This window comes from Vulpes vulpes, chromosome 14, assembly GCF_048418805.1.
Source record: "Vulpes vulpes isolate BD-2025 chromosome 14, VulVul3, whole genome shotgun sequence".
Taxonomy (NCBI): Eukaryota; Metazoa; Chordata; class Mammalia; order Carnivora; family Canidae; genus Vulpes; species Vulpes vulpes.
In genome coordinates, this window is record NC_132793.1 from 23034998 (window position 1) to 23060126 (window position 25129).

General features: G+C 34.8%; 1 protein-coding gene across 8 annotated transcripts in view; it reads left to right on the forward strand.

The window, feature by feature from the left end:
- The window catches only part of RBM39 (RNA binding motif protein 39), a 28858-nt gene extending 5978 nt beyond the window's left edge, over positions 1–22880 (forward strand). For 2 of the 8 annotated variants that reach the window (XM_072735997.1, XM_072735998.1), the window contains exons 4-18: positions 243–318; positions 1421–1612; positions 4209–4274; positions 4371–4424; positions 6368–6485; positions 7146–7298; positions 9817–9954; positions 10882–10947; positions 12990–13194; positions 13593–13670; positions 17226–17276; positions 19489–19570; positions 21125–21230; positions 21726–21804; positions 21894–22880. In XM_072735997.1, the coding sequence (XP_072592098.1) occupies positions 243–318; positions 1421–1612; positions 4209–4274; positions 4371–4424; positions 6368–6485; positions 7146–7298; positions 9817–9954; positions 10882–10947; positions 12990–13194; positions 13593–13670; positions 17226–17276; positions 19489–19570; positions 21125–21230; positions 21726–21804; positions 21894–21994 (1565 nt within the window). In that variant the 3' untranslated portion in view covers positions 21995–22880. Of the gene's footprint in view, positions 1–242; positions 319–1417; positions 1613–4208; positions 4275–4370; positions 4425–6367; positions 6486–7145; positions 7299–9816; positions 9955–10881; positions 10948–12989; positions 13195–13592; positions 13671–17225; positions 17277–19488; positions 19571–21124; positions 21231–21725; positions 21805–21893 lie in introns of all 8 variants that reach the window. The other 6 variants (XM_026009792.2, XM_026009788.2, XM_026009787.2 and 3 more) reach the window with 6 other exon arrangements.
- The last annotated feature ends 2249 nt before the right edge of the window (positions 22881–25129 follow it).

Below are 25129 nucleotides of genomic sequence, written 5' to 3' on the forward strand. Positions count from 1 at the left end.
TTTTTACTTTGTCCTCTGATTGATTATATGTAGGACTTTTGATTATAGCTATCTCTCAGAATTCTTTAGGCTAAGACATAGTGTAAGGTGTTCCAGGCAACAAAGTTGGAATGTAATCTGTTGCCCTTCTGGGCATTGCTTTGATGACTTCTATATAAATAATGAGTGTAGCCTAATTTTCTGTCATGTGCTACCTAGCATATACATTTCTGACAGTCAGGTGGATTATCTTGAAATTTTAGACAAAGTTTCTGCCTCCTTGGAAAGCTCTACATCTCCTTGTGATTGGAGTGTGGGTTTCAAGATTCCAGAAGGTGGGTGTCTTCATTTTCTATTTTCAATGCACTCTAAGATGACCTGCTTACAGGTTCTCTGAGGCAGACTTCAATTGCTCTTGTGCTAACTTTGCTTTTGATAAGGACTAAACAGTTTAATTAAATTTTCCAAATGATGTAGAGTTGTCAAAATGTTTAAGTATCTTTTTAGCCACTACAAATTGACATTTTAGTGGAATAAGTTTATTTTGAAATGTCTTTCAATTTATATTGAAATATCTGAAGGCACCTCTAAAATTTGGGTGATGACACAGAGGTACAGATGGTAAGATTTAATTACAAAATGGATGGGTGGTATACTGTGAAAAAAACAAATGAACAGAAAGATATGACTGACTGGCTTTTTTACCTTTCAGAGTTTGAGATTTTATAAAGATTAATAAAGGTGGTGATCCTTGTTTTTGATTGCACCCCACAGGCTTGTATAAACTGGCATGCTCCATTTTCTGGTGTACTCCTTATAACTTTAAATAGAAAGTATGTGGAAAGGTCACAAAAATCTAGGTGTGTCAGAATGCATTTTATTGCATTAGTTTTATTGTGTGCCCATGAAAACCAAAATATTGATGCTTGTATGACCCTTTGAAGTATAAAATACTCATTCAGTATATGTATAAATTGGGTCAAAATGGCTCACGAAGGGAAATTAGTGTTTTTGATAAAAATATTTATATATGGCCCACTTACTTAAATGTTAACATATTCTATTGTAACTTTTATTATTGTGGCCAGTTATATATTGGTCAAAGATTTAAAAGTTCAGGTTTTGATAGTCTACCTCCCAACAAATGATTTCCTTGTTAAAGCTGTAACTGACTCTCAGGAGAGATCATTATAGTTCCCGCTTTCAACTGATTATCAACTGACTGCTGGCTGATTTTCAGTAGTGGAAGACAAAGGTGGGGTGCTATTTACCTTACCTAGGAATTATTTTTCCATAGGTATGATTATGTATCATTTTATAATAGTAAAAATAGCAAGATAAATTTACAAAAAGATTAAAAGATTTCTGACCATAAAAGGAAGTATATTTTGGCAGTTTTTTAAACTGGCAAGATAATGGTAATTTTTTTTCTTCTCAGGAGGAAAAAAAGCAAGAGCAGAAGTCGTAGTCATGAACGAAAAAGAAGCAAAAGTAAGGAACGGAAACGAAGTAGAGATAGAGAAAGGAAAAAGAGCAAAAGTCGCGAAAGGAAGCGAAGTAGGAGCAAAGAAAGGAGACGGAGCCGCTCAAGAAGTCGAGATCGCAGATTCAGAGGCCGCTACAGAAGTCCTTAGTATGTAACTATAATTATGATGATTTTGGTTTAAGAATCATTCTGAGTATCCAGAAAACAATTTAACCTGAGTAATTTAATTTGCCTTGTAAAATTTTGTTTTTCAATATTCCTAATTAAAAAGCATTAAATGAGGATATTGGCATTGAAAACACTAGCAAATTAGAAATACAGTGTGTGGACCAATACATAACTTTTGTTTACTAGGCATACAGATTATTTTCTGTTATTCCATCTAAAATATTTTAACTGTATGCCGGTCCAAATTAAACCAAAGCACTAGAGTGCTTAAAAGATTTGATATGGGTGGTAGTGACAAATATTTGAAAGCTTAAAAGTATATGAGCTATTTCAAATATTCTTTACTGAATATAAATTTAAAATTCTAAAGCTCAAATAGATATGTTATAAATATGTATAATTAGTCAAATATTTAATTAATCTTGTCTGGCTGTTTTCAGCTGAAATGACAGACCCTTTTTGAATTTGATGTATGCTCCTTTATGATGATGAATTTTGGAGCTCATCACATTTATATTTAAGATTTTTAAAAATCATAAAACACTAAAATGCTTTGAAACTATGGAAGTCTGAATGTAATTAACAAGTTGCAAACATATTTTACTTTAGTCATTTAAAAAACCATGTTTGGAAGGAATCTACCTACATCTCTTACAAAACAAGGATTGAATGTAGCCGTCCTTAGAGCTTTACGATATTGTTCCCTCTTAAAATGTTATTGTAAATAAACTGGGGGAGAGGTATTAAAATTAGCCTTGATAACTTGAATGGTTGAAGGTAAAATTCAAAGACAAACACATCTGGGTAAGAGTTTCGACTCATGGGGACAAGTTAACACTAAGCTTTTTGTCACCTTTTAAAAAAAGGTAAAAACTGACAAGTGAACTTAACGAGTATTGAATTGACAAGAGAATGAAAATAAAGGACCTACAATACTTCTATTTATGAAATGTTTGGGTATTATTTGAAGCCATTAAAGTTAGTAACACTTTGGGATTCTGATCCTGGCTCTTTAACCTTTAAAAGGGGGGGGGGGGGGGGTTGAACTTGTTTATTGAGTTCCTCGTAGCTGCTTATTTCACAAAGCTTTTAAGAGCTGAAAGAGGACCACAATATTTTAATTCTTATTGATTAATTCTTTGTTTTTTGTCTAATAAGATTTACCATATTTGTTCTTACGGAATTTAAATAGGTGGAAAAGGATCACCTTAATAAATTCTGTATACTATTTTGTCTCTTGAGTGATGAATACTTGAAGGCATCCTATAATCCTGGTCTGACTTAAAAATGATTTAGTTCTTATATGTGGTTTCATGTGATCTTTGACTTATTAATTGTGACTGTTAGTCTGAATTATGAAGGACCCATTTACCGTAAAATTTTATTTGGAGCTGCTTGGGTGTTGCAGGTATGAGTCCATGAAAAACGAGTCCAAACATTGATCACATACCACTTACTTTGATTTTGCTACCCTTCTTAAAAAGGAGAGTAGGATGAGCACTAAGGGACATATGACCTGTCCCTTTAAGTTAATTTGGTCTTTAAAAATAAAGCCCAAAAACTATTGGGCTCTCTTCTCTTTCTCTTCTTTCTCTTCTCTTTCTCTTCTCTTTCTTTTCTCTTTCTTTTCTTTCTTTTCTCTTTTCTTTCTTCCTTTCTTTCTTTTTCTTTCTTTTTTTTTCTTTTAAGATTTTACTTCTATATTCATTAGAGACACAGAGAGAAGCAGAGACATAAAGCAGAGGGAGAAGCAGGCTCCATGCAGGGAGCCCAACACGGGACTCAATCCCTGGTCTCCAGGATCACAACTTGGGCCAAAGGCGCCCCTAAACCTCTGAGCCACCCAGGCTGCCCTGGGCCTTTTTTCAATTAAGAATAAAACTGGATCTTAGAATAATTTTATCATTTCTTTTGGAAACATTGATTTATTACATCAAGTTCACAAAACTTTTTGAAATACTAACTTTACATCTTTACTATGGAACATTTTGGCAGAAAGAAGTGAAGTATAACATGCAAACTGCTTTCATGCAGTCCCTGAGATTTACTGTTAAATTGAAAAGTTCGAGTTTTATAATAATTATAGTCCCCTTTTAAAAACTCAAACAAAAACCTCAAACAAGAAAACGTATGTATGAATGTTGTGTATGTACGTACATATAAATACATATATTCCTGGGAACAAATCTGCAAAGATGCACACCAAATTGTTAATTGTAGTTACTTCTGGTGTGAGGGAAGTTGAGGGTGATTTATTTTCACTTTTTTAAATCTCAGGAATGTATTCAAAAACGTGTAATTAAGAAAATGTAGACTAAACATGAAAGAATTTTCAGAATCTTAATATTGAGGCTGTAACCTTTGGTCTCGGCACCTCTCAGTGGTCCAGGATGGATAACTATAAGAGCAGTTTGCCTGGGATAGAGTTAAGAAAAAAAAGTCTTTTATTTCCTCTTCATAACTGAGGTGGAAAAAAATCAGCCTAAACAATGTTAAACTTGCTGGAGAGCGCATGAACGCGATCTTAGCAAGACCCTAACCCTGTAACTAGTGTAATTTTGTGTTTCCTTTTTAGCTCCGGACCAAAATTTAACAGTGCCATCCGAGGAAAGATTGGGTTGCCTCATAGCATCAAATTAAGGTTTTTAAACATACTTCTGAATTGTTTAAATTGTTTTTCAAGGAACTAATGTGATGTACTTGTTTGGGTAATTTCTGAAACTTTTTAACTTTGCAGCAGACGACGCTCCCGAAGCAAAAGTCCATTCAGAAAAGACAAGAGCCCCGTGAGGTAGCTGTTGTCCCTATTTTTTTTTCTTTAGCACTTTGAGCTTTTTGTAAAGCTTTTGCAACTTATGCTAATGTCAAATTTATTAACATTTGGTAATTTGAACTATGTTAAATTAATGTGGATATGTAAGTTTTCATTTTAGTATCACATAACTAAGAATGGAGCAGTAATTATATTAATGTGTAGATATATTTGCTCTTAAATCCCTTTAAAATTTAATGACTATAGAAAACTTTAAATAGACTTGACTCCACCTACTTTAGAATTAGTAAGTTGTGAGTTACTAAAATAGCCTCATGAGGAATTGATTATAACAAATCATGAGTTATCATCTGGTTTTCTCTCCTGAGATAAAGTATTTAATTTCCAAAGTCTTAACCAAATTGACTTGTTTCTAAGTAGCAATCTTATGTTTTTGAATGTTTGGGTTATTTTCCTCTTAAATAACCTTAAGACTGAACCTATCAAACCTACCATATATTTTGGTTCAGGAAAACTAATATGTGGTAGCCTTGTTCATTACTAGTGTTCCTTTTGGCTTCCCTTAAAGGGTACCTTTTAATTTAGAGTTTGTTATTTGGTGTATTCTAATTCTAGGATTTGATGAAAACTAATGATTTTAAAGGCTCCTTTTTGTAACATTGAGCTTTTTTACTCTTAATATTTAATTTAACACTTAAAAGAAAATTCTCCATTCTCATTTTCTGGTTGTGGTCTTTGCTTTGTAACTGTTTTATAGTTTAAAATTATCTGCTTAAAATAAAATAACCTGATTCATCAAGGAAATGTGTCATAATTTTGTAGGTGGAATATTCTAAAAGTGACTTCTGAAAATGTCCAGAATGTATTATGCTTTTATGTTAAGGATTTACTTACAACCTTAACCTTAATGATGTTCTATAATAAGTAATGTTAATAGAAACTAATATTTTTTCCTTGAGATTCATGAAATTAAGTTATATCTCATGTGCTCTTTACTTGGGCACTTGAGTTTCCTACATACAATCAGAAGTGCCCTCAATGTTCAAGATTCTTTGTAAAAATGAATAAATTGAATCCCACTACTGGTATTTGTCTAGATAATACTTTTAATTTTTGTTTTGCGTATGGGTATTTTTGTGTTTTATAACCATCAAGAAACATTGCTTTTTGGATACTAAATTTGTAGTCTTATAAGACTGAGTAAATGACCAAGTCACTATTCCATATATCTAAAATTGTTTTTTTTTTTTTTCTAAAATTGTTAAATAAAAGTTCAGAGGGAAAAATCAAAATAGTTCTCTCATCTCAGGTTTGTCATTTGTGATTGTCAAACTAAAATCACATCATGATTTTAGATTTTGCTTTAGAAAATCATCCTTTCCACTAATTTTGGAACATTTTGACATTGTAGCTAGTCAGTGGTTATTTTTAGTGATTATTTTTAAACTCTCAGGCTTCTGATTGGTCTTTTATTATTCTGCAGAAATTATACCATTTACAAGATTGAAATGCCAATGGACTTTTGTCCTGACACCATGTAAGATACTAGTAGAAGAAACATTTGCAACTATGATCTTGTTAAGGGAATTGAGTCACCAAATTATTTTATGAACATTTTGTATAAATCTTTTTTTTTTTTTTTTTTAATATTTATTTATGATAGTCACAGAGAGAGAGAGAGAGAGGCAGAGACACAGGCGGAGGGAGAAGCAGGCTCCATGCACCGGGAGCCTGATGTGGGATTCGATCCCGGGTCTCCAGGATCGCGCCCTGGGCCAAAGGCAGGCGCCAAACCACTGCGCCACCCAGGGATATCCCCATTTTGTATAAATCTTAAGTGAAATAGTGGGAATAGTGACAAACTACTTCTGGTAAAGTTTATTCTCTTTATTGAAAATGAATATTATGAAGTTATTTTAAGAAAACAATTTATAAAATATTTTAATATTTATTCCTGTTAGGGAACCTATTGATAATCTAACTCCTGAGGAAAGAGATGCAAGGACAGTTTTTTGCATGCAGCTGGCAGCAAGAATTCGGCCAAGGGATTTGGAAGAGTTTTTCTCTACAGTAGGCAAGGTAAGGTTTTAGTCTGTTCAGGGAGATAGAGCAAATGGGAATTGGTGAACATTTTGATAATTATCAATATGTTAGGTTAAATTAGAGAATTTTTTTTTTTTTGAGAATTTTATTTTTTGAATTTTTTTTAAAGGTTTTATTTATTCATGAGAGACACAAAGAGAGATGCAGAAACATATAGGCAGAGGGAGAAGCAGGCTCCATGCAGGAAGCCTGATGTGGGACTGAATCCTGGGACTCCTGGATCTCTGCCTGAGACAAAGGCAAGACACTCAACTGCTTAGCCACCCCAGGCTTCCCAAATTAGAGAACTTTTAAACACCAAGTCCTTTGATACAGTAAAATTCAGTTAGGGAAGCTTTTGGGTGACATTTCTATTTTGACTCAGAAGTTATAATAATGTTGGAATTAATAACCTATTATCACACATTCATCAAAAGTAGAAGGGGACTGACACGTTACTTAAAACATGGGCACCTGTCTGCTTCAGTCCAAAGAACACGAGACTCTTAATCTCAGGGTTGTGAGTTCACGGCCCATGTTGGGCATAGGCATAACTTAAATAAAACCACGGTGTCAGTTAAAAAAATTTTTTTTTAATTGGTTTTACAGTAGATGTTGCATAAGGAGTATCTTGTTAAGTGTGTGTTTTCTTTTTAGGTTCGAGATGTGAGAATGATTTCTGATAGAAATTCAAGACGTTCCAAAGGAATTGCATATGTGGAGTTTGTGGATGTTAGCTCAGTGCCTCTAGCAATAGGATTAACTGGCCAACGTGTTTTAGGAGTGCCAATCATAGTACAAGCATCACAGGTAATTTTTTCCTTTTTTAGGAATTTGATTAGTGTGATAGTCTAAGAAGCCTGCTGTTGCTTAGTATTACACTGTAGTACTGTAGTATGTAATCATTACTACCTTCATTTAGATCTTAGAACAGCTTTTTTTTATTATTAACTTTATCTTCGTTATTTCGATACCATATATTCTTAACAGCATCCTATATATATATATATTTTAAGATTTTATTTATTCACTCATGAAAGACACACACACAGAGGCGCAGAGACACAGGCAGAGGGAGAAGCAGGCTCCATGCAGGGAGCCTGATTAGGGACTGGATCCCGGGACGCCAGGATCATGCCCTGGGCTGAAGGCAGGTGCTAAACTGCTGAGCCACCCAGGGATCCCTCTGTTCTAATGCAAGTTGTAAATTTGTTTCATGAAAAAGACCTGAGAACTTGGTCTAGAATTTTAATGATTTGTGATGATTTATTGGATGGGGATAGAAGCATTTAAGAATTTGCTTACTATTTAAAATAGAGTTATTTTTGACATTTTTAATCAATGTTTAATTACAAATGTTTTCACTATTTTATAATACACAGTAGTATAAGATTTTATAAAAAAAATTTTTTATTAAAGATTATTTATTTATTCTTGAGAGAGAGAGAGAGAGAGAGAGTCAGAGACACAGGCAGAGGGAGAAGCAGGCTCCATGCAGGGAGCCTGACATGGGACTCAATCCTGGGTCTCCAGGATCATGCCCTGGGCCTAAGGCGGCGCTAAACCGCTGACCCACCCGGGCTGCCCTATAAAATGTTATAATTAGTTCGAATAGCTATCCTGTTTAGCATTTCTTGAAGGTAAGATGTTTTGAACTAATTTTGAGAATGTTTTGCTTAGTTCCTCTTTGCTGGTACTTCATAGTAATCCAGTATTGCCTTTGAAATGAAATTAGTGTTACTAATGTTTATTTAAATGTGGAAAAATTGGAATGTATCATTCTATGATATGAAAGCATTTTTAGGATTCTTTGTCAATACCTATTTTTAAGACAGTTATTGATACCTGTCATGCTTGATAGCTCAGGGGTTTTTTTTTAATGGAGAATATAAGATTTATTTATGTATTAAAAGATTTTATTTATTCATGAGAGAAACAGAGAGAGGCAGAGACCTAGGCAGAGGGAGAAGCGGGCTCCATGCAGGGAGCCCGATGTGGGTGGGACTCGGTCCTGGAACTCCACAAACACATTCTGGGCTGAAGGCGGCGCTAAAACACTGAGCCACCCGGGCTGCCCAAGAATATAGGATTTAAATATTCTTGCAATCCAAGATGAAATAGTCTGTTGATTGATATTGTGTAACTTCTAAACTGGTTACTTCATCAAACTTAAATGATTTTATAAAGTTAAGTTCTAAATATTGGGTGTTTTTCACTTGAATGTGTATACACAATAGGAAAGTAATTGTTAGGAAATGAGAAAGATTAATTCCTTGATTCACTTCCTGCAATGGAGGACAAATTTAATGGTGTGTATATCAGCCTGAAAAAGGCTGAGGATCCTCAAATTAAATGAATTTATGATTAATCTAATTTTAACCCTTTTTTAAAAAAGATTTTATTTTTTCATGGGGGGGCACAAACACAGGTAGAGGGATAAGCAGTCTCTGTGCAGGGAGCCTGACATGGGATTCCATCCCAGGCCTCCAGGATCACACTGTGGGCGGAAGGCGGAGCTATACTATCTTTGAGAAAGACTTCCTTTTTTTTTTTTTTTTTTTTTTAATTTCTTATTTATTTATGATAGTCACAGAGAGAGAGAGAGAGGCAGAGACACAGGCGGAGGGAGAAGCAGGCTCCATGCACCGGGAGCCTGATGTGGGATTCGATCCCGGGTCTCCAGGATCACGCCCTGGGCCAAAGGCAGGCACCAAACCGCTGCGCCACCCAGGGATCCGAGAAAGACTTCCAATGGAAAAGATGACAGCTAAACTGAAAGCTTTGATTTGATTTTATACTGACATAAAAAAACCCTTATGGCAGCAGCAATTGGTGTATTGTACTTTGAGTAACACTGATTTTGAGTGTTAATTTTAATGAATATTGAATAATTTATGAATTCCAAAAAAACAGTATTACTTTCCACATTTACCATGATCTGATATCAGGATGCATCTCATTTAGATGGCATAGTGTAGTTTTAGTATTGATTTCATTTTATGTAGGAAATGAGGTATATGATTGTTTAATATATGACTTGTATATGCTCCTAAAACTTAAAAGTTGCTGTAAAATATGTATTTTATGTTAAATATTGAGGTTTATGGTTAGAAAATGGCATTTGAACCATATTCTTAATTCGGTGCCATTAATCACGGTCACATATAAGTGGAACCATACAAAAGCTTTTTTGTGTATGACTTACTAAAGAGTGTGTTTTCATCACTTTTCGCATCACTTGTCATTAAGCAAACCTGAATGAGATTTACTATGATTAAAATGTTTTGGATTAGTGTGTGATGTCCATTTTGTCTTATCCAACTTATAGGCAGAAAAAAACAGAGCTGCAGCAATGGCAAACAATCTACAAAAGGGAAGTGCTGGACCTATGAGGCTTTATGTGGGCTCATTACACTTTAACATAACTGAAGATATGCTTCGGGGGATCTTTGAGCCTTTTGGGAGAGTAAGTCCCAGTATCTCCAATTATCCTTAATTGGTTCTTGATCCAAGTATAATTGCATAGTAAATAATAGTCACAAAATTAATGTATTCCTAAAAATAATACAACATGAAGAACTGTAGTATATGACTACTCTGTTTTTTCATGTTATGAATGAACAGCTTTATTGAGATACTGTGATGTACCCAAGTCATATAGTTCAGTTGATTGCCTTTTAATGTATTGACAGTTGTGCAGTGATAACTACATTCAGTGTTAATTTTATTAAGATTTTTTTAAAGATTTATTCATATATTTGAAAGAGAAGGGTGGGCGGGGTAGTGGGGAAAGGCAGAGGAGAGACTGTCTCAAGACTGAGCGTGGAGCCTGAGGGCAGGGCTTGATACATGAACCCTGAGATAATGAGCTGAGCTAAAACTAAGAGTTAGACATAACTGACTGCCACCCAGGCACCCCTATTTTTTAAGACTTTAAAAGTCATCTGTACACCCACTATGGGGCTTGAATCCACAACCCTGAGGCCCAAAGTCGCCATGCTTTCCTGACATAGCCACCCAGATACCCCTGCTTAATTAATCCAACATCTTGGATAATTTAACGTGTCTAGTATTAGAATTAATGTTTCGTATTTTTCATATAATGGAAAGGAAACAACTTTATTTCTTACACCTGATTGTAGTTTACAAAGGACATCTGGAATTTTAGTGGTTTGTTTTTGAGGCAAAAGACTAAGATTGTACTTTTTTTTTCCAAGCTCCACAGTGCATAGTTTCTTGTTTGGGTAGTGTCTAGGCTTTCAGAGGTTTTTTGGAAATGAGGGTTTTTGATGGTCTGTTTTTGTTTTTTTCGGGGAAGATACTTTAAACCAAGTTTCAAAGAATAAAATGCTTTTGTTTCCTTCTTTGCACTTACAATTGTTTTTATTTTTAGATTGAAAGTATCCAACTCATGATGGATAGTGAAACAGGTCGATCTAAGGGATATGGATTTATTACGGTAAGCAATTATCATTAATACTATGACTTAAATGATTGTCTTTCAGGTTTTGTTTATTTAATTTTAAGAATTTATTTATTCATGAGAGACACAGAGAGGCAGAGACATAGGGAGAGGGAGAAGTGGGCTCCATGCAGGAAGTCCAATGCTGGGACTCAATCCTGGGACTCCGGGATCATGCCCTCAACCAAAGGCAGACGCTCAACTGATAAGCCACCCAGGCGTCTCTAACTTTAAGGTTTTAATTTTTTTTTTTAAAGAATTTTTATTTATTTATGATAGTCACAGAGAGAGAGAGAGAGAGAGAGAGGCAGAGACATAGGCAGAGGGAGAAGCAGGCTCCATGCACTGGGAGCCCGACGTGGGATTCGATCCCGGGTCTCCAGGATCGTGCCCTGGGCCAAAGGCAGGCGCCAAACCACTGCGCCACCCAGGGATCCCAACTTTAAGGTTTTAGATCAAAGTACCATAGTGAAACTATTCGTTGTTCATAATGGGTAAGGGTGCATGGTTAATATTTTTAAATGGTTTAGAGTAATTGTAGCCGTGTTTACCAAATGCCGTTTCGCCAGTTTTCTGTTATCTTGTTTATAGTCCATTTGCATAGCTAAGTCTTCATGTAATTGAAGTTTATGACCCCATTATGAGTTCTTTAGTTTGTAATATTTTTATATGTTATTAAAAGTGTGTGTTGGTGGTGCACCTGGATGGCTCAGTTGGGTAAACATCTGACTATTAATTTCACCTCAGATCATGATTTCTGGGTCCTGAGATCCAGCCCTGCCTTGGGCTCTACACTGGGCATGGAATCCGCTTAAGATTCTCCCTCTCCTGTTGCCCCTCTCCCTACTCATCATGCATGTTTTCTCATTTAGATAAATAAAATTTAAAAAAAGTTTGATTGGCCATTGCAGCCCATTGATTGAAGAGAGTATTAGGTGGCAGCGGGAATAATTGCAAATTTTAGTGCCTCTTTTAAAGTAAACTCCCATATGTTTTATTTACAGATGGAATTCAATTACATGATAGCAATTTTTCAAATGTTCGGTGTTAGAACTTTGGAAGGTTCTGAAAATTGTTATTGATACTGTAAATGCAGATTGTCACTTTAGCTGCTGTCATAGAAAAAAGTTAGATAGGTCCTAGTTCTTTTTTTTTTTCTTCTTTTAGGTCCTAGTTCTAATCAAGGAATTATAATTGTGTTATATTTAAATTTTGTGTGTGTGTGTTCTATCTAAATTTTATTTTATTTTATTTTATTTTTTAAATGTCTGTTTTCTTTTATTTATTTTTTTTAATCTTTATTTATTTATGATAGTCACAGAGAATGAGAGAGAGAGAGAGGCAGAGACACAGGCAGAGGGAGAAGCAGGCTCCATGCACCGGGAGCCCGATGTGGGATTCGATCCCGGTTCTCCAGGATCGCGCCCTGGGCCAAAGGCAGGCGCCAAACCGCTGTGCCACCCAGGGATCCCCTGAGTGAACTTTTAATTTTTCTAAATAGTTCGTTTGTTCTTTCTCCTTCCTTCTGTCAGCACAGGCAGGGGACTGCCAGGGAAAGGAAGAAGCAGGCTCCTTGCTGAGCTGAGAGCCTGACTTGGGGCTTCTTCCAGGACCCTGAGGTCCTGACCTGAGCCGAAGGCAGATGCTTAACTGAGCCACCCACATGCTCCCAAATAGTTGTTTATTTATGGAAGGAAAACACCATTTTAGTTTATCCCAGGACATTTAAGGAGATGCATTTTTATTTTTGGAAAATTACACATTCTGTTACTAAGATTATTTCTGAAGATAGGCATTACTTGGTCATATTTTGCTTTTTAAATCCTCACATAACAAAGCTGATTTGAATCAGCTTTTGTGATCTGATAATATAGCTTTATTACTTAAAAGCTAGAATAATGTCCACTTTACTTTGCATCCAATTGTGTAATTATTGATGAATATACTAGACCAAATAAGTAAGAATTGCTTTACCTTACATAACATATGTGATTTAACATATGGGACTTTTTACTTTTACCCCTCATTCAATTATACAGTTTTCCGATTCAGAATGTGCCAAGAAGGCTTTGGAACAACTTAATGGATTTGAGTTAGCAGGAAGACCAATGAAAGTTGGTCATGTTACTGAACGTACTGATGCTTCCAGTGCTAGCTCATTTTTGGACAGTGATGAACTGGAAAGGACTGGAATTGATTTGGGAACAACTGGTCGTCTCCAATTAATGGCAAGGCTTGCAGAAGGTAAGTTTTTCCTAGTGTTGTGAATGATTTATTGTGGATATGGTAATGAGAAAGGTAGCCCACTTACATAAACTAATAAATGAAAAGGGTGTTTTTCTATTTTTGGAGTTGACCGCCTTGCGTGGTTTATGCACTTTCATATGGAATTACTTGATTTAAAGTTCTAATGGAATCTAATGCCTTTTGAGTGCCACAGCATACATTATAAGATTCTTTGTGCTTTATCATATTAATTCCATTCTTAAACTTGAAAAATTTAGTTACCACTATTATACTATGTTTTGCTTGTAAATACTTTTAGTGAAGTGACTTTGGTGTGGTAGTAAAGACCCAGAAAACTTAACGTTTTTCTGCCCTTGACATAATACAAGTTACAAGATCTGTTTTTTTTTACACAGGTACAGGTTTGCAGATTCCACCAGCAGCACAGCAGGCTCTACAAATGAGTGGCTCTTTGGCATTTGGTGCTGTGGCAGGTAGGAATTGAATCTTTTCTAATTTGAAATCATTGTTTTTTCACTAATTCGAAAATTTGCCAAATTTTTGCATTTAAAAGGACTTACTGAGAATTCAATTCATCAAGTACTTCTTAGCTCGTAAATAGAATTATTCACTCATAATAGGCTGTCAGGGCATTTTTTTTTGAACCCTACATACCTATTTTTAGTTTGAATTGCCTAAATTAGACCTTTTTAAGTACATCACTTTTAAAACCCCAACAAGTTTATATTAATTTCAAAAAATGTTTTGTTGTGATGTTTGAGTTTAGAAAACTATCAGGGGCCTTTAAGTCCAGTTTTATGTGAAATACTTAACACTATCGAGAATGTAGAGAAAACTGCTTTCCTCTAAATAGTACATGCTATTTTGAGTTTTTTTAGTTAGGGTAATGGGCCCTCCTAAAGAGGGCAGGAAAATAGAGTACAGTTGTGTAACAAGGGGCTCAGTTTATGAACCGTTTTTTTGTTTTTTTTTTTTTTCATTATGACTTAAGTACCTCAGATTTGCTTTTATAAACCTTGACGCCAACCCAAATCTATGAGCCTAGGATAGCATTAATTTTAAAATATTGAAGACCTTGTTTTTATAACATCTAAGAAGAACCATTTGCATTTGGGCTTTGGAAGACAGGAAATATAAATCTGAAGAAGTATGGCACTTTGTATTTTTAATCAGTCCATTGATTTTATCAACAAAATGAGACTTAAACTGAAAATATGTAAGTTTTAAGACCATAGTTATACACTGAAAAATATATAAATGTTCATGTGGTTGAGTCGTGATTTCCTTTTAAATCAAAAACTCATTAATGAAAGGGAGAGGATCATTTTTTACTTTCACGTCATAATTTCATTAGAGATAAGGGACTTTTCAGTGTTTTCCTTTTAGTGGATATCCACAAGTTTGTGACTATAGAAAATCTGCCTTTTGTGTTTCTCCTGTCAGATTCTATTACTTATTTTGAAATCTGATAGGTATTTAAAAGTTTCTGAGAAAACTGGGGCACCTGGGTGGCTCAGTAGGTTAAGCCTCCGTCTCTTGATTTCAGCTCAGGTTATGATCTCAGGGTCATGAGATCCAGCCCCAGGTGGTCTGGCTCCACACTGGGCATGGAGTCTCTTTGATAATCTCTCTGCGCCCCCCCCCCCACTCATATGCATGTGCGTGTGCTCTCTTGCTCGCTCTCTCTAAATAAATATATCTTTAAAATTTTTTTTCTGATGAAACCATGCCAGTTTATCCTTATGGGGAAAAAGTCCTAACCATTAATGGATTTCTGAGTCTTGAGTCATGGGATAACTCCCCCAGTATCCCTAAATTTTGACTGTATAAATAATATTATACACCTAATTTCTTGAGTGAGCAAATAGCCATAGAATGCTGCTTACTATAATCAAAGCCATTAAAGGAACCCATCCCTTCCAGAAATGTAACCCAGTCTGTGGTTTTAAAATTACAATTTAATCTGAAAACTAAATCTTCCTATTGCTTCCCATTGTTCAGATCATTTTTTCAGTAATTTAGAAAATGCTTGTTTACCATATTCTAGGTATTTCACTTAGAGGCTCTGAGTTATTTGCTGTTTTCAGAGATTTGATGTAGTAACATAGGATTCATTTCTAAACAGTCTTATATCCTGGGTGTGGTATCCTATATGTTGATTTGATGTTTTTCATAAACAATATCCTCACCTAATTGAAGATTTTTGAAAGTTAGTATTCTCAACTAATATTTCTGGATTCATGATGTTTGGCTCACCTTCTTGGGCACACTTATTGTGCGGTTTATTTTTAAGGTGGGCTGACTGTGATCAAATAAAAGTCAAATTGGTTATAAATAGCTAGTTACTGATACTGTTATATTCACCCTTATTTATGTTTCCTGAGATGATTATAAAGTTTGATTCTGTCTTCTAACCCTTCCCGTAGATTGCTTTTGCAACCAAATTAATAATGGCTCGATTTTTAGGTAAATATTTCTAAATAACTCAGTATTTTTTTCCAGATAGTTAACATTAAATCCTTACACAATTTTTTTTTTGAAATGCTATAAAGAATGTTAATGTGTCCAAAACCCTTACTCCTAAGTTCTTTAAGGCTATTTTTTTTTAAAACCAAGGGTAAGTCATCACTCTATCCACTAATTTATTTTAGAAGGTTAACAAAGTGGTTTCTAAGATAGAATCCTTATCTTTATGAAACCCATGCTTTCTTTCCTAACTTCTCACAAATGACCTGTAAAGTCACTTTTTAAGTCTTGATAGGGGATTTACATATACTTGAAATAGCATGGATTATGGTTTTTTTTTTTTTAGCTTTTATTTATTTAACTAATCTCTACATCCAACGTGGGGCTTGAACTCCAGACCCTGAGATCAAGAGTGTTAATGTTCTTCCGATTGAGGCAGCCAGGCATCCCATAGGATGGATTTTTGGTATCTTATACCTTTTTTCCTATTGTAGGGAAAGAAAAGACAAATTGTGTTATAATTTAAAATTTATTGACAGTGTCTCTATGGATATATCTTTACATTCCTTTAGTATTTTCTAATTATGTCTCTTCAACTCCCAGGTAGGAGTTTTGAGCCCCTTGGACACAGGTATTTTTGTGCCCCAGCATAACTTGGGGTACTGATGCCCTTTCCTTTTTGCCACCTTCCCCCCATTTTTAGATTTTATTTTTAAGTAATCTCTACAATCCAACGAGGAGCTTGAACTCAAAACCCACATTAACTGTCACAGTCACTCACTGATCATGCCAGGTGCCATTTTTGCCTAATTAAGAAACCTAGACGATGATAAACTGTTGCACTTGAAACACGTGTTAATGAAAATTAGGTTACTGGATCTAAACAATTTTTAATTGTATTTTTATAGCTTGTAAACTTAAAGATAGCACAATGGTATTTATTTAGCCTTGCTGCTTTCTGTTAACTTTCCTTCTAGTGGAGAATTTAATGATTATATGGGGAAATATACTGGGAAAAATCCCCATTCTATTTATTTTTAATAGTTATTATGTTAAAAAAAATAGTTATTATGTTAAATTTTTCTAGTATTATATAGATAATAGTAAACTTGGTTAAAATTTACTCCTACTTCATTAAATTTCCAGACTATGCCAAGAAACCATACCTTATTAAACGATTATCTTCTCGGCCAGAGTTGAGTAGCCCAAGTACTTGGAATTGAATTCTCAAGATCAGGGTTTTCATGGATTTTCTGACCGGTGTGCTTCCCTTTCCCCATTTCCCATTATTCCCATGTGAAGAGTAGTATAGAGGAATCCATTGTAGACGTGGAAGAGTAACTAGGAGTAGGAAGACAGGCATAAGTTAAGTTTCCTAGGATAGGAGGAGAGAAAAAGGCCCCAAAGCCTTGTCAATGAGGAATGGGGAAGGAGGTTTGGCTGCCAGGTTTTACTATAAGTTTATTTTGATGAACCCTGCTATGTAGTCCTCTTTTATTAATGCTTTCCTGACATTTACCCTGTTAGTTGAGGCTCTTCATTGTTCCTGCACTGAGCTGTAGAATTCTCTTTTGTTATAGATTTGCAAACAAGACTTTCTCAACAGACTGAAGGTGAGTTGAGCTTTTTATTTGTCTTTGAAGTAGATGTCAATTTAGCAACACATAGTTTTTCATTATATCACTTAGTACATTTTGTATTTTTGGTTTTTGGAGAATGGCATAATATGGTAAATACATAATTAACCTAATGTGTATTTCAGTCAGCCTAATCCAAATCATTACAATTCCATGGATTAAAGAAAATGTGCATGTGCATTTTTTTAAAATTTGGCTTTAGTATGCTTAGAATTTTTTTTAGCCTTGTATTAAGTCAAAATGGAATTTCTTGTTTTAGTATACAAATCTTTCAGGAGTCTGAACTTACAAGGTTAAGGACTCTAAATTCATGATTTGTATCAATAGTACCAAGCAATGTGGCAATTATACAGAACTAAATTGCATGCATATTTCAAAGAGATTGAAAATGTATCTAAAGTAGGCTATTTTCTCTTGTTTTTTATTGCCAAATCTCTGCCATTTGTTCTGATCGCTTTGCTATTAATTCAGTATCCATCTTTCATGTGTTGTCCTTAAAGGTTATTTAGGAGAATGATTCTATATGAAAAGGTCTACCATGTTCCTTCATAGGAATTAAATGTAGGGGCACTGGGTGGCTCAGTGGTTGACCATCTGCCTTTGGCTCAGGTTGTGATCCCAGAATCCTGGGATCAAGTCCCACATCAGGCTGTCTATGGTGAACCTGTTTTTCCCTCTACCAGTGTGTCTACTTCTGTGTCTTTCATGAATAAATAAAATCTCTTTTTAAAATTTAAAAAAAGGGATTAAATGTATATTTTATTTTTTTCCAGCAAGTGAGACAAGTACTCAATCCTCCTTTTCCTCAACAGATTTATAAAAGTTGAACTAATAGATTTTTTTCTATTAGTTGTTTTTATGCTGAATTCATTGTGCTTTGCATTCACTTAGTTTCAGCTGGAACCTTCCTATCACATACTTTCTAAAAATTTTATCCTTTTTTTTGGTCCTAATATAGTTCATTTGAGAAAATGGTTGAAAATAAAGTACTCTCCAATTGTTTTGTAATGACCTAGGATTTATTTCCAAGAAAATGTCCATCGTTTATGATAGCGTACACAGTGGGCCTCATTTTTACATTTATTGTAAGATAAACATGGTTACATCTTTCGCTTTTCTGAATAGAATATGATGTTACCTTTTTTTGGCATTTTTATTTTAATATAAGCTTCATGAAAAAATGTTTATTTAAGTAAAAAAGGAGCAGCCAAAAGCACTAGTAATTCTAACAAATCATCATTTTTATGACATATTTCATGCATAGCCCTAATTTTTACTCAGTAAAATAATTTCTGATATTTCCTCAGGTAATTGTTCATCTTAATTACCATAATTTCTAATGCACTGTTTTATCCTTAGCTTTGTTTGTTATATATTGGAATGAAATTTGTTCAAATATAGTGATTACGGTGAGTTCTGTAACAGCTACTGGTAATGTTTTGTGAATCACATAAAAAGCAATGGTGCAGCTGTCTTGGACAGTGCTCTCACTTCAAACTGAAAACCAGTATGGGTTTTAAATATTCCTTCTGGATATTAGTGTCCAGTAGTTTTTAATTTTTCATAGTGAATATTATAGATTTATGCTATTTTTGTTTTGTGCCAAAACAGACTTAGTCATTTAAAAAATATTCATTTGATTTTGTAAGAGGGTTTATATTCCTGGGATATTAAATTTTAAATGGTTGGATGATTATCTGTATCTTGTTTAAACAACCCTTTTATAATGTTTATTTTAAAGAAAATGTTAAACTGTATTCATGGGAAGAAACCTAAAAGATTATATTTTGATCATTCCCTGCTTCTTGTGTATAAACTTGAGCAGTTAAATCAATCTTTTATTTTATCCTTTGCCTTTCTGGATTGATTTGTATTGATATTTGTTTAATTGAATGAGTTTTGATTACACCTGAAGTTTAATTTCTGGTCTAAAACTACAGATTCCAACTCATTCAAGAAAAGCTGTTTCAAATGTTAGGTTGCTTCAGTTTACTGGAAACTCAAGTTGGTTACACACTTTGGTAGCATTAGTAAATAAGGTAAATTAGGGAAGTGACCGATCATCCTAGTTTCACAGATAGGGTTTAGTGGGGTTTTTTTATTTTGTTTTACTCAACAGGGCTAGTCTGATGCATTTTCCATGAAACTAATTTCTCTCTCTCTCTTTTTTTTTTTTTTTTTAATTTAGCTTCAGCTTTAGCTGCAGCTGCCTCTGTTCAGCCTCTTGCAACACAGTGTTTCCAACTTTCTAACATGTTTAACCCTCAAACGTAAGTAATAGACTTTGGTCAAGTTGAAAATGGTATATACCATTGGCACTTAAACAATGTGGAGATTAGGGGGGCAGACCCATGCCTGCACAGTCAAAAATCGTATTGTAAATTTTGACTCCCCTAAAATCTTAACTGTTAAGAGCCTATTGTTGATCGAAAGCCTCATAAATAGCATAAACAGTCGATAAACACAATCTTGTAAGTTACATGTCTTACGTAGCACATTCATACAATAATGTAAAGTACATTTATAGTACTATAGTGTTTTTTTATTTGAGAAAAATACAAGTATAAATGGACTTGTCCATTGAAACCCATGTGATTTAATGGTTTCAACTACTATGAAAATATTAATATTCAGCTTTTCTAAGTTAACATTTAGTATGCTTCAATATATTTCACAGTTCAAATAAGTTTTGATCATTTTAGGGTATTTAATGATAACTTTATTATTGCTAATTCCTTTTGGTGTTTTGTGAGATTTGAAGTAAAGGGTAGACAGATTTTGTTTTCCAACGATATCTAAGAAGTTTTGTATCAGTGTTACTTGTAGTTTACGCGCTCTTAACAGTTGTTCTTCCAACTATACCTTATTCTGTGCTCACTATAGTTGTAGTTCCTATCTATCACCATACAAGGCTATTATGAACCATTGACTATATTCCCTATCCTGTACTTTTCATCCTGTTGATTTTACTATTTCTGTACTAGTAGCCTGTGTTACTTCCCACTCCCCTTACCCATTTATCCATCCCTACACCCTCCTCTCTGGCAGTCACCATTTTGTTCTCTATGGGTCTATTTTTGTTTTGTTTGTTCATATGTATATTTGTTTATTTCTATTGTCAGTTTTATCGTCTACCACTTGTTGGCTTTGAAATTTTAATGTTATTTTAATCATCTGTAGGAATAGAGCATCTTCTGAAATTTACTTCTTAGATTCATGCAGGCCAGGAATCAGGAATTTCTCTTTCCTGATAACCTAGGCACAATGATTAGAATGCCATTTATCTTTCCAAACTCTTCTGGTTTGTTTTATCAATAATATTTATAATACATTCCAAGGGAAATGTAGATATCCTGTTCAGTTGATTTGATGAATTATATGATATGAAACATTGTCTTACACAGTGATGTTTTCTACAGTGGTTTGTAACGTGCTGTTTGCATTGTTTATATTAATACATGGTTTACCATAGGGAGCCTTGGATTCTTGTGCACTTTTTATTTTAGCTTCATCTGTGAAATGATGAACTGTTGGTATACATATGATTTGATATATATGAATAAATACTTTAAATATTAAAGAAATTCATAAGCTGGGGTGCCTGGATGGCTCAGTTCGTTAATTAAAAATTCATAAACGTTCTTGGAAATAGTGACATATATCTTGCTTTTGATTTCCTTTAGTGTCCTACCCTACTAATGTCAATGATTTTTAAATTAAATAAAAGAATTCATATTTAAAATACTTACATAGTGACTATATATATATATATAATATTTTATAAGTTTCAATGGTATATAATAAAGCTTAATACTCTTTTACAGAGAAGAAGAAGTTGGATGGGATACAGAGATTAAGGATGATGTGATTGAAGAATGTAATAAACATGGAGGAGTTATTCATATTTATGTTGACAAAAATTCTGCTCAGGTATTTTATTTTTTTTCCCTGGAGCAAAAGAAGTTTAATCTGCCCTTTACCCACTTCACCTCAGGTGTTGTGACAGTATGTTACTGATCTTTTATGACTTAGCCCTCGTGCATACTTGGGGCATATTACTACTATCCTAGGAAGTTTTTGTTTTTTAATTCTTAAAGAAATTTTAACATACTAAATATACATCCTCCAAAATAAGGACACTCCTTTAATAAGTGAAGATAAAATCATGCCATGCTGTAGCAGTGTTGCTGGTTAGTGTTAAAAGCTTTCCATGAAAACCTGGCATCTTGATTAATGTTTTAGTTGCTTTGAAACCATAGACAAAAAAGGAATAGAACAAGTTTTGGAAGGAGAAAATAATTTGATTGAAATCGAGGTATACATAATAGTTAATGAAACAAGTTTTTGGTATAGAGCTCTTGAGTTTTTTTATAGACAGTTTGTAAAAATTGTATATTTCCCTTAACTTTTCTTGTTGTATTTCAGGGCAACGTGTATGTGAAGTGCCCATCAATTGCAGCAGCCATTGCTGCTGTCAATGCATTGCATGGCAGGTGGTTTGCTGGTGAGTTTCATCTGTTTTTCTAAGTCGTTTTATGGAGGATGTAATTTAAGTGAACATAACTAAACCTTCCTATCTGTTTCTTTCAACAGGTAAAATGATAACAGCAGCATATGTACCTCTTCCAACTTACCACAACCTCTTCCCTGATTCTATGACAGCAACACAACTACTGGTTCCAAGTAGACGATGAAGGAAGATATAGTCCCTTATGTACATAGCTTTTTTTCTTTCTTGAGAATTCATCTTGAGTTATCTTTTATTTAGATAAAAATAAAGAGGCAAGGGTCTACTGTCATTTGTATACAATTCCTGTTACCTTGAAAAAATAAAAATGTTAACAGGAATGCAGTGTGCTCATTATCCCTAACTAGCAAATCCCACTGTATACAAAGCTGTTCTCTTGTTCTGCCTTTTAAATGTACATGTAGAAAATTACATTAAGGATCTATAGGAATAGTTCTAGGGGGGAACAAATGTGCTTAATGTAAAAAGGCAGACAGGGATGTAATTATGTTTTTAATGTTTCAGAAGCCTAACTTTTTACACAGCAGTTAGACATTTCACGTTTCACTAATGTTGATACTTGGCTAATGGTTTAGCAGAGGTTTCTGGAGTACACATTTAGTGTATGGAAATTCAAGACAGCTAAAGGGCTGTTGATTAAAATCTCATCTTGCTTCGTGATCAGTTGGCAAGAAAAAGATTTCAAGATTACATTTCTGGATGGTATCTTTTCAATTAATGTATCTGTAAAAGTTTCTTTGTAAATATTATGTGTTCTGGTGTGTCTAAGATTCCAAACAAAATGATCCCTGCATTTCCTCAAGATGTTTAGTGACAGTCTGGTAAGCAAAGCAGTCTGAGCAAGAAATAGGAAATGCAGAAATAGGTTTTGTCTGGTTGCATATAATCTTTGCTCTTTTTAAGCTCTGTGAGCTCTGAAATATATTTTTGGGTTACTTCAGTGTGTTTGACAAGACAGCTTGATATTTCTATCAAACAAAAATGACTTTCATATTGCAACAACCTTTGTAAGAACCACTCAAATAAAATTCTCTTAAAAAGGCCACAAGAAATCTTCATTTTTGAAATGTTTTAAAGTCATAGAAACTTGAAAATAGAATATTAGTTTCTTTGACTTTTAGTAGTTATTCAAGACTTGCTTCTTGGGGAAAATTCTTACTGTGCAGAGTCTGGGGAACCTTGCCCTCAAATTGTCTCTGTACATTCCTCCTTTTCACCATACCTTAGCCCTGTACTTACTAGGGTAAGCTATCAAAAGCAAAGCTGCCTAGGCCTTAAAGCTGGGTATTCTTAAGTCTATTCAGGGATCTCTGTGAAGAAATGTTTCACTTTTTAAATACCAAACAAAGCCTTTTAAGTGTGAACATTTAACTGATTTCCGAAATTTACTTAGCTGCATTTGTTGCTTTATTAAGGAATTTGAGTCTTAATTGTATTTGGGCAATGAGCTATCACCATTTATATCCTGAACTCTACTTCAAGATTTTGCATCTACCTTGAACCTTTTGAGTAGGCAGTGTTGCTCCTAATGGAATGATTACCTTCTAGTATTCATTTCTTTACATGTTTTTTTTCTTTTCCTTTTTAAAGATTTTATTCGAGAGAGACACAGAGGTGGGCAGAGGGAGAAGCAGGCTCCATGCAGGGAGCCCAATGTAGGACTCAATCTTGGGACTCCAGGATCATGCCCTGAGCCAAAGACAGATATTCAACCGCTGAGCCACCCAGGCATCCTCTTACCTGTTCCTTTCTTTCTACTGATTTTTTTAAGGCTCAAGTTTTTTAAATTTGACAGTATAAGCCAGGGACAGTGAGAAGAAGCAGGCTCCAGCCAGGACTCCAGAATCATGTCTTGACCTGATGGTAGACACCTAATGTACTGAGCCACTCAGGTGCCCCCAAGACACAAGTTTTCTAGTTTTATTCAGATATTTGGTCAATTTGAAATCGGAGGCGTCACAATTATATACCAACAGTTTTGAATGGATACTTAATTGCTTCACTTACCAAATGTAAAGAAAAATTTCAAGATTCAAGTTAATTATTTTTCAAAACCAAGCAGCAGTATTCTTTGGAGCTGACTACATCTGTGTTTTTCCAAAATACCTCCTAGTACCTTCATAATTTTTTTTAAAATTGTATTTGTTCATGAAAGTCACAGGCAAAGGGAGAAGCAGGCTCCATGCAGGGAGCCTGATGCAGGACTTGATACCGGGTCACCAGGATCACACCCTAGGCTGAAGGCAGACACCAAACCGCTTAGCCATCCAAGCATCGCCTAAATTTTTTTCTTGATTCATGTCTTACCCATGTTTTATCATTACTTTCCAGGGAGATGAGCTAACAAAGGTAGACTTACTTAATTTCAAATGTTAAAAAGAGGTGGCAAGAGAAAAGTAATTTCCCCACTGTCACAGAATGAGTTGTAAATGATATTAAAGCAAGGATAGAAGTAATTTGAATAGTGTGACAAAATAGTTCAAATGAATTCTTAATCTTACAGGTAATGCATTCCTGAGGCCACATGTAACAGAAGTGTTGTTGCTGTAGTTCTTCTGTAGTGTCCTTAACACCCCCCCACCCCCCAAATAGACCCCTGTAGTTTATGTGCATTATAACATTACCATTTTCCTTGAGGGGCAATGCAGTTTAAAGCGCAATCTGTTGCGGGATGTATGGCCATAGTAGGGGTGTGTCACTTGGCCTTATAAGGAAACTACCTTATGAAGCCAATTAACAGAATTGTGTGTGGGGGGAGGGGCGGCGTTCATTTTATACAAATGACATCCTCATGGGTGGTGGGTTAGAAAATTATGAGGTTTACGCAGTTAAGGCTACATTTTTTTTTTTTTTTTTTAATTTATGATAGTCATACAGAGAGAGAGAGAGAGGCAGAGACACAGGCAGAGGGAGAAGCAGGCTCCATGCACCGGGAGCCTGATGTGGGATTCGATCCCGGGTCTCCAGGATCGCGCCCTGGGCCAAAGGCAGGCGCCAAACCGCTGCGCCACCCAGGGATCCCTGTTAAGGCTACATTGTGTTGGATGGTTTGGATTTTTTTGCCAGTGGATGATTTTTCTGCACAAAATCTGAACAAGTTTTGGATGAACAGAGTTTTGGAATTGAGACTTAACTTGGGTTAACACTAACTTTTGCAGTGCAACCTTGAGGAAATGTAGGCTTAGTTAAGCTTTTTTTTTTTTTTTTTTTTTAAGATTTTATTTATTCATTCATGACAGACACACAGGGAGAGAGAGAGGCAGAGACACAGGCAGAGGGAGAAGCAGGTTCCATGCAGGGA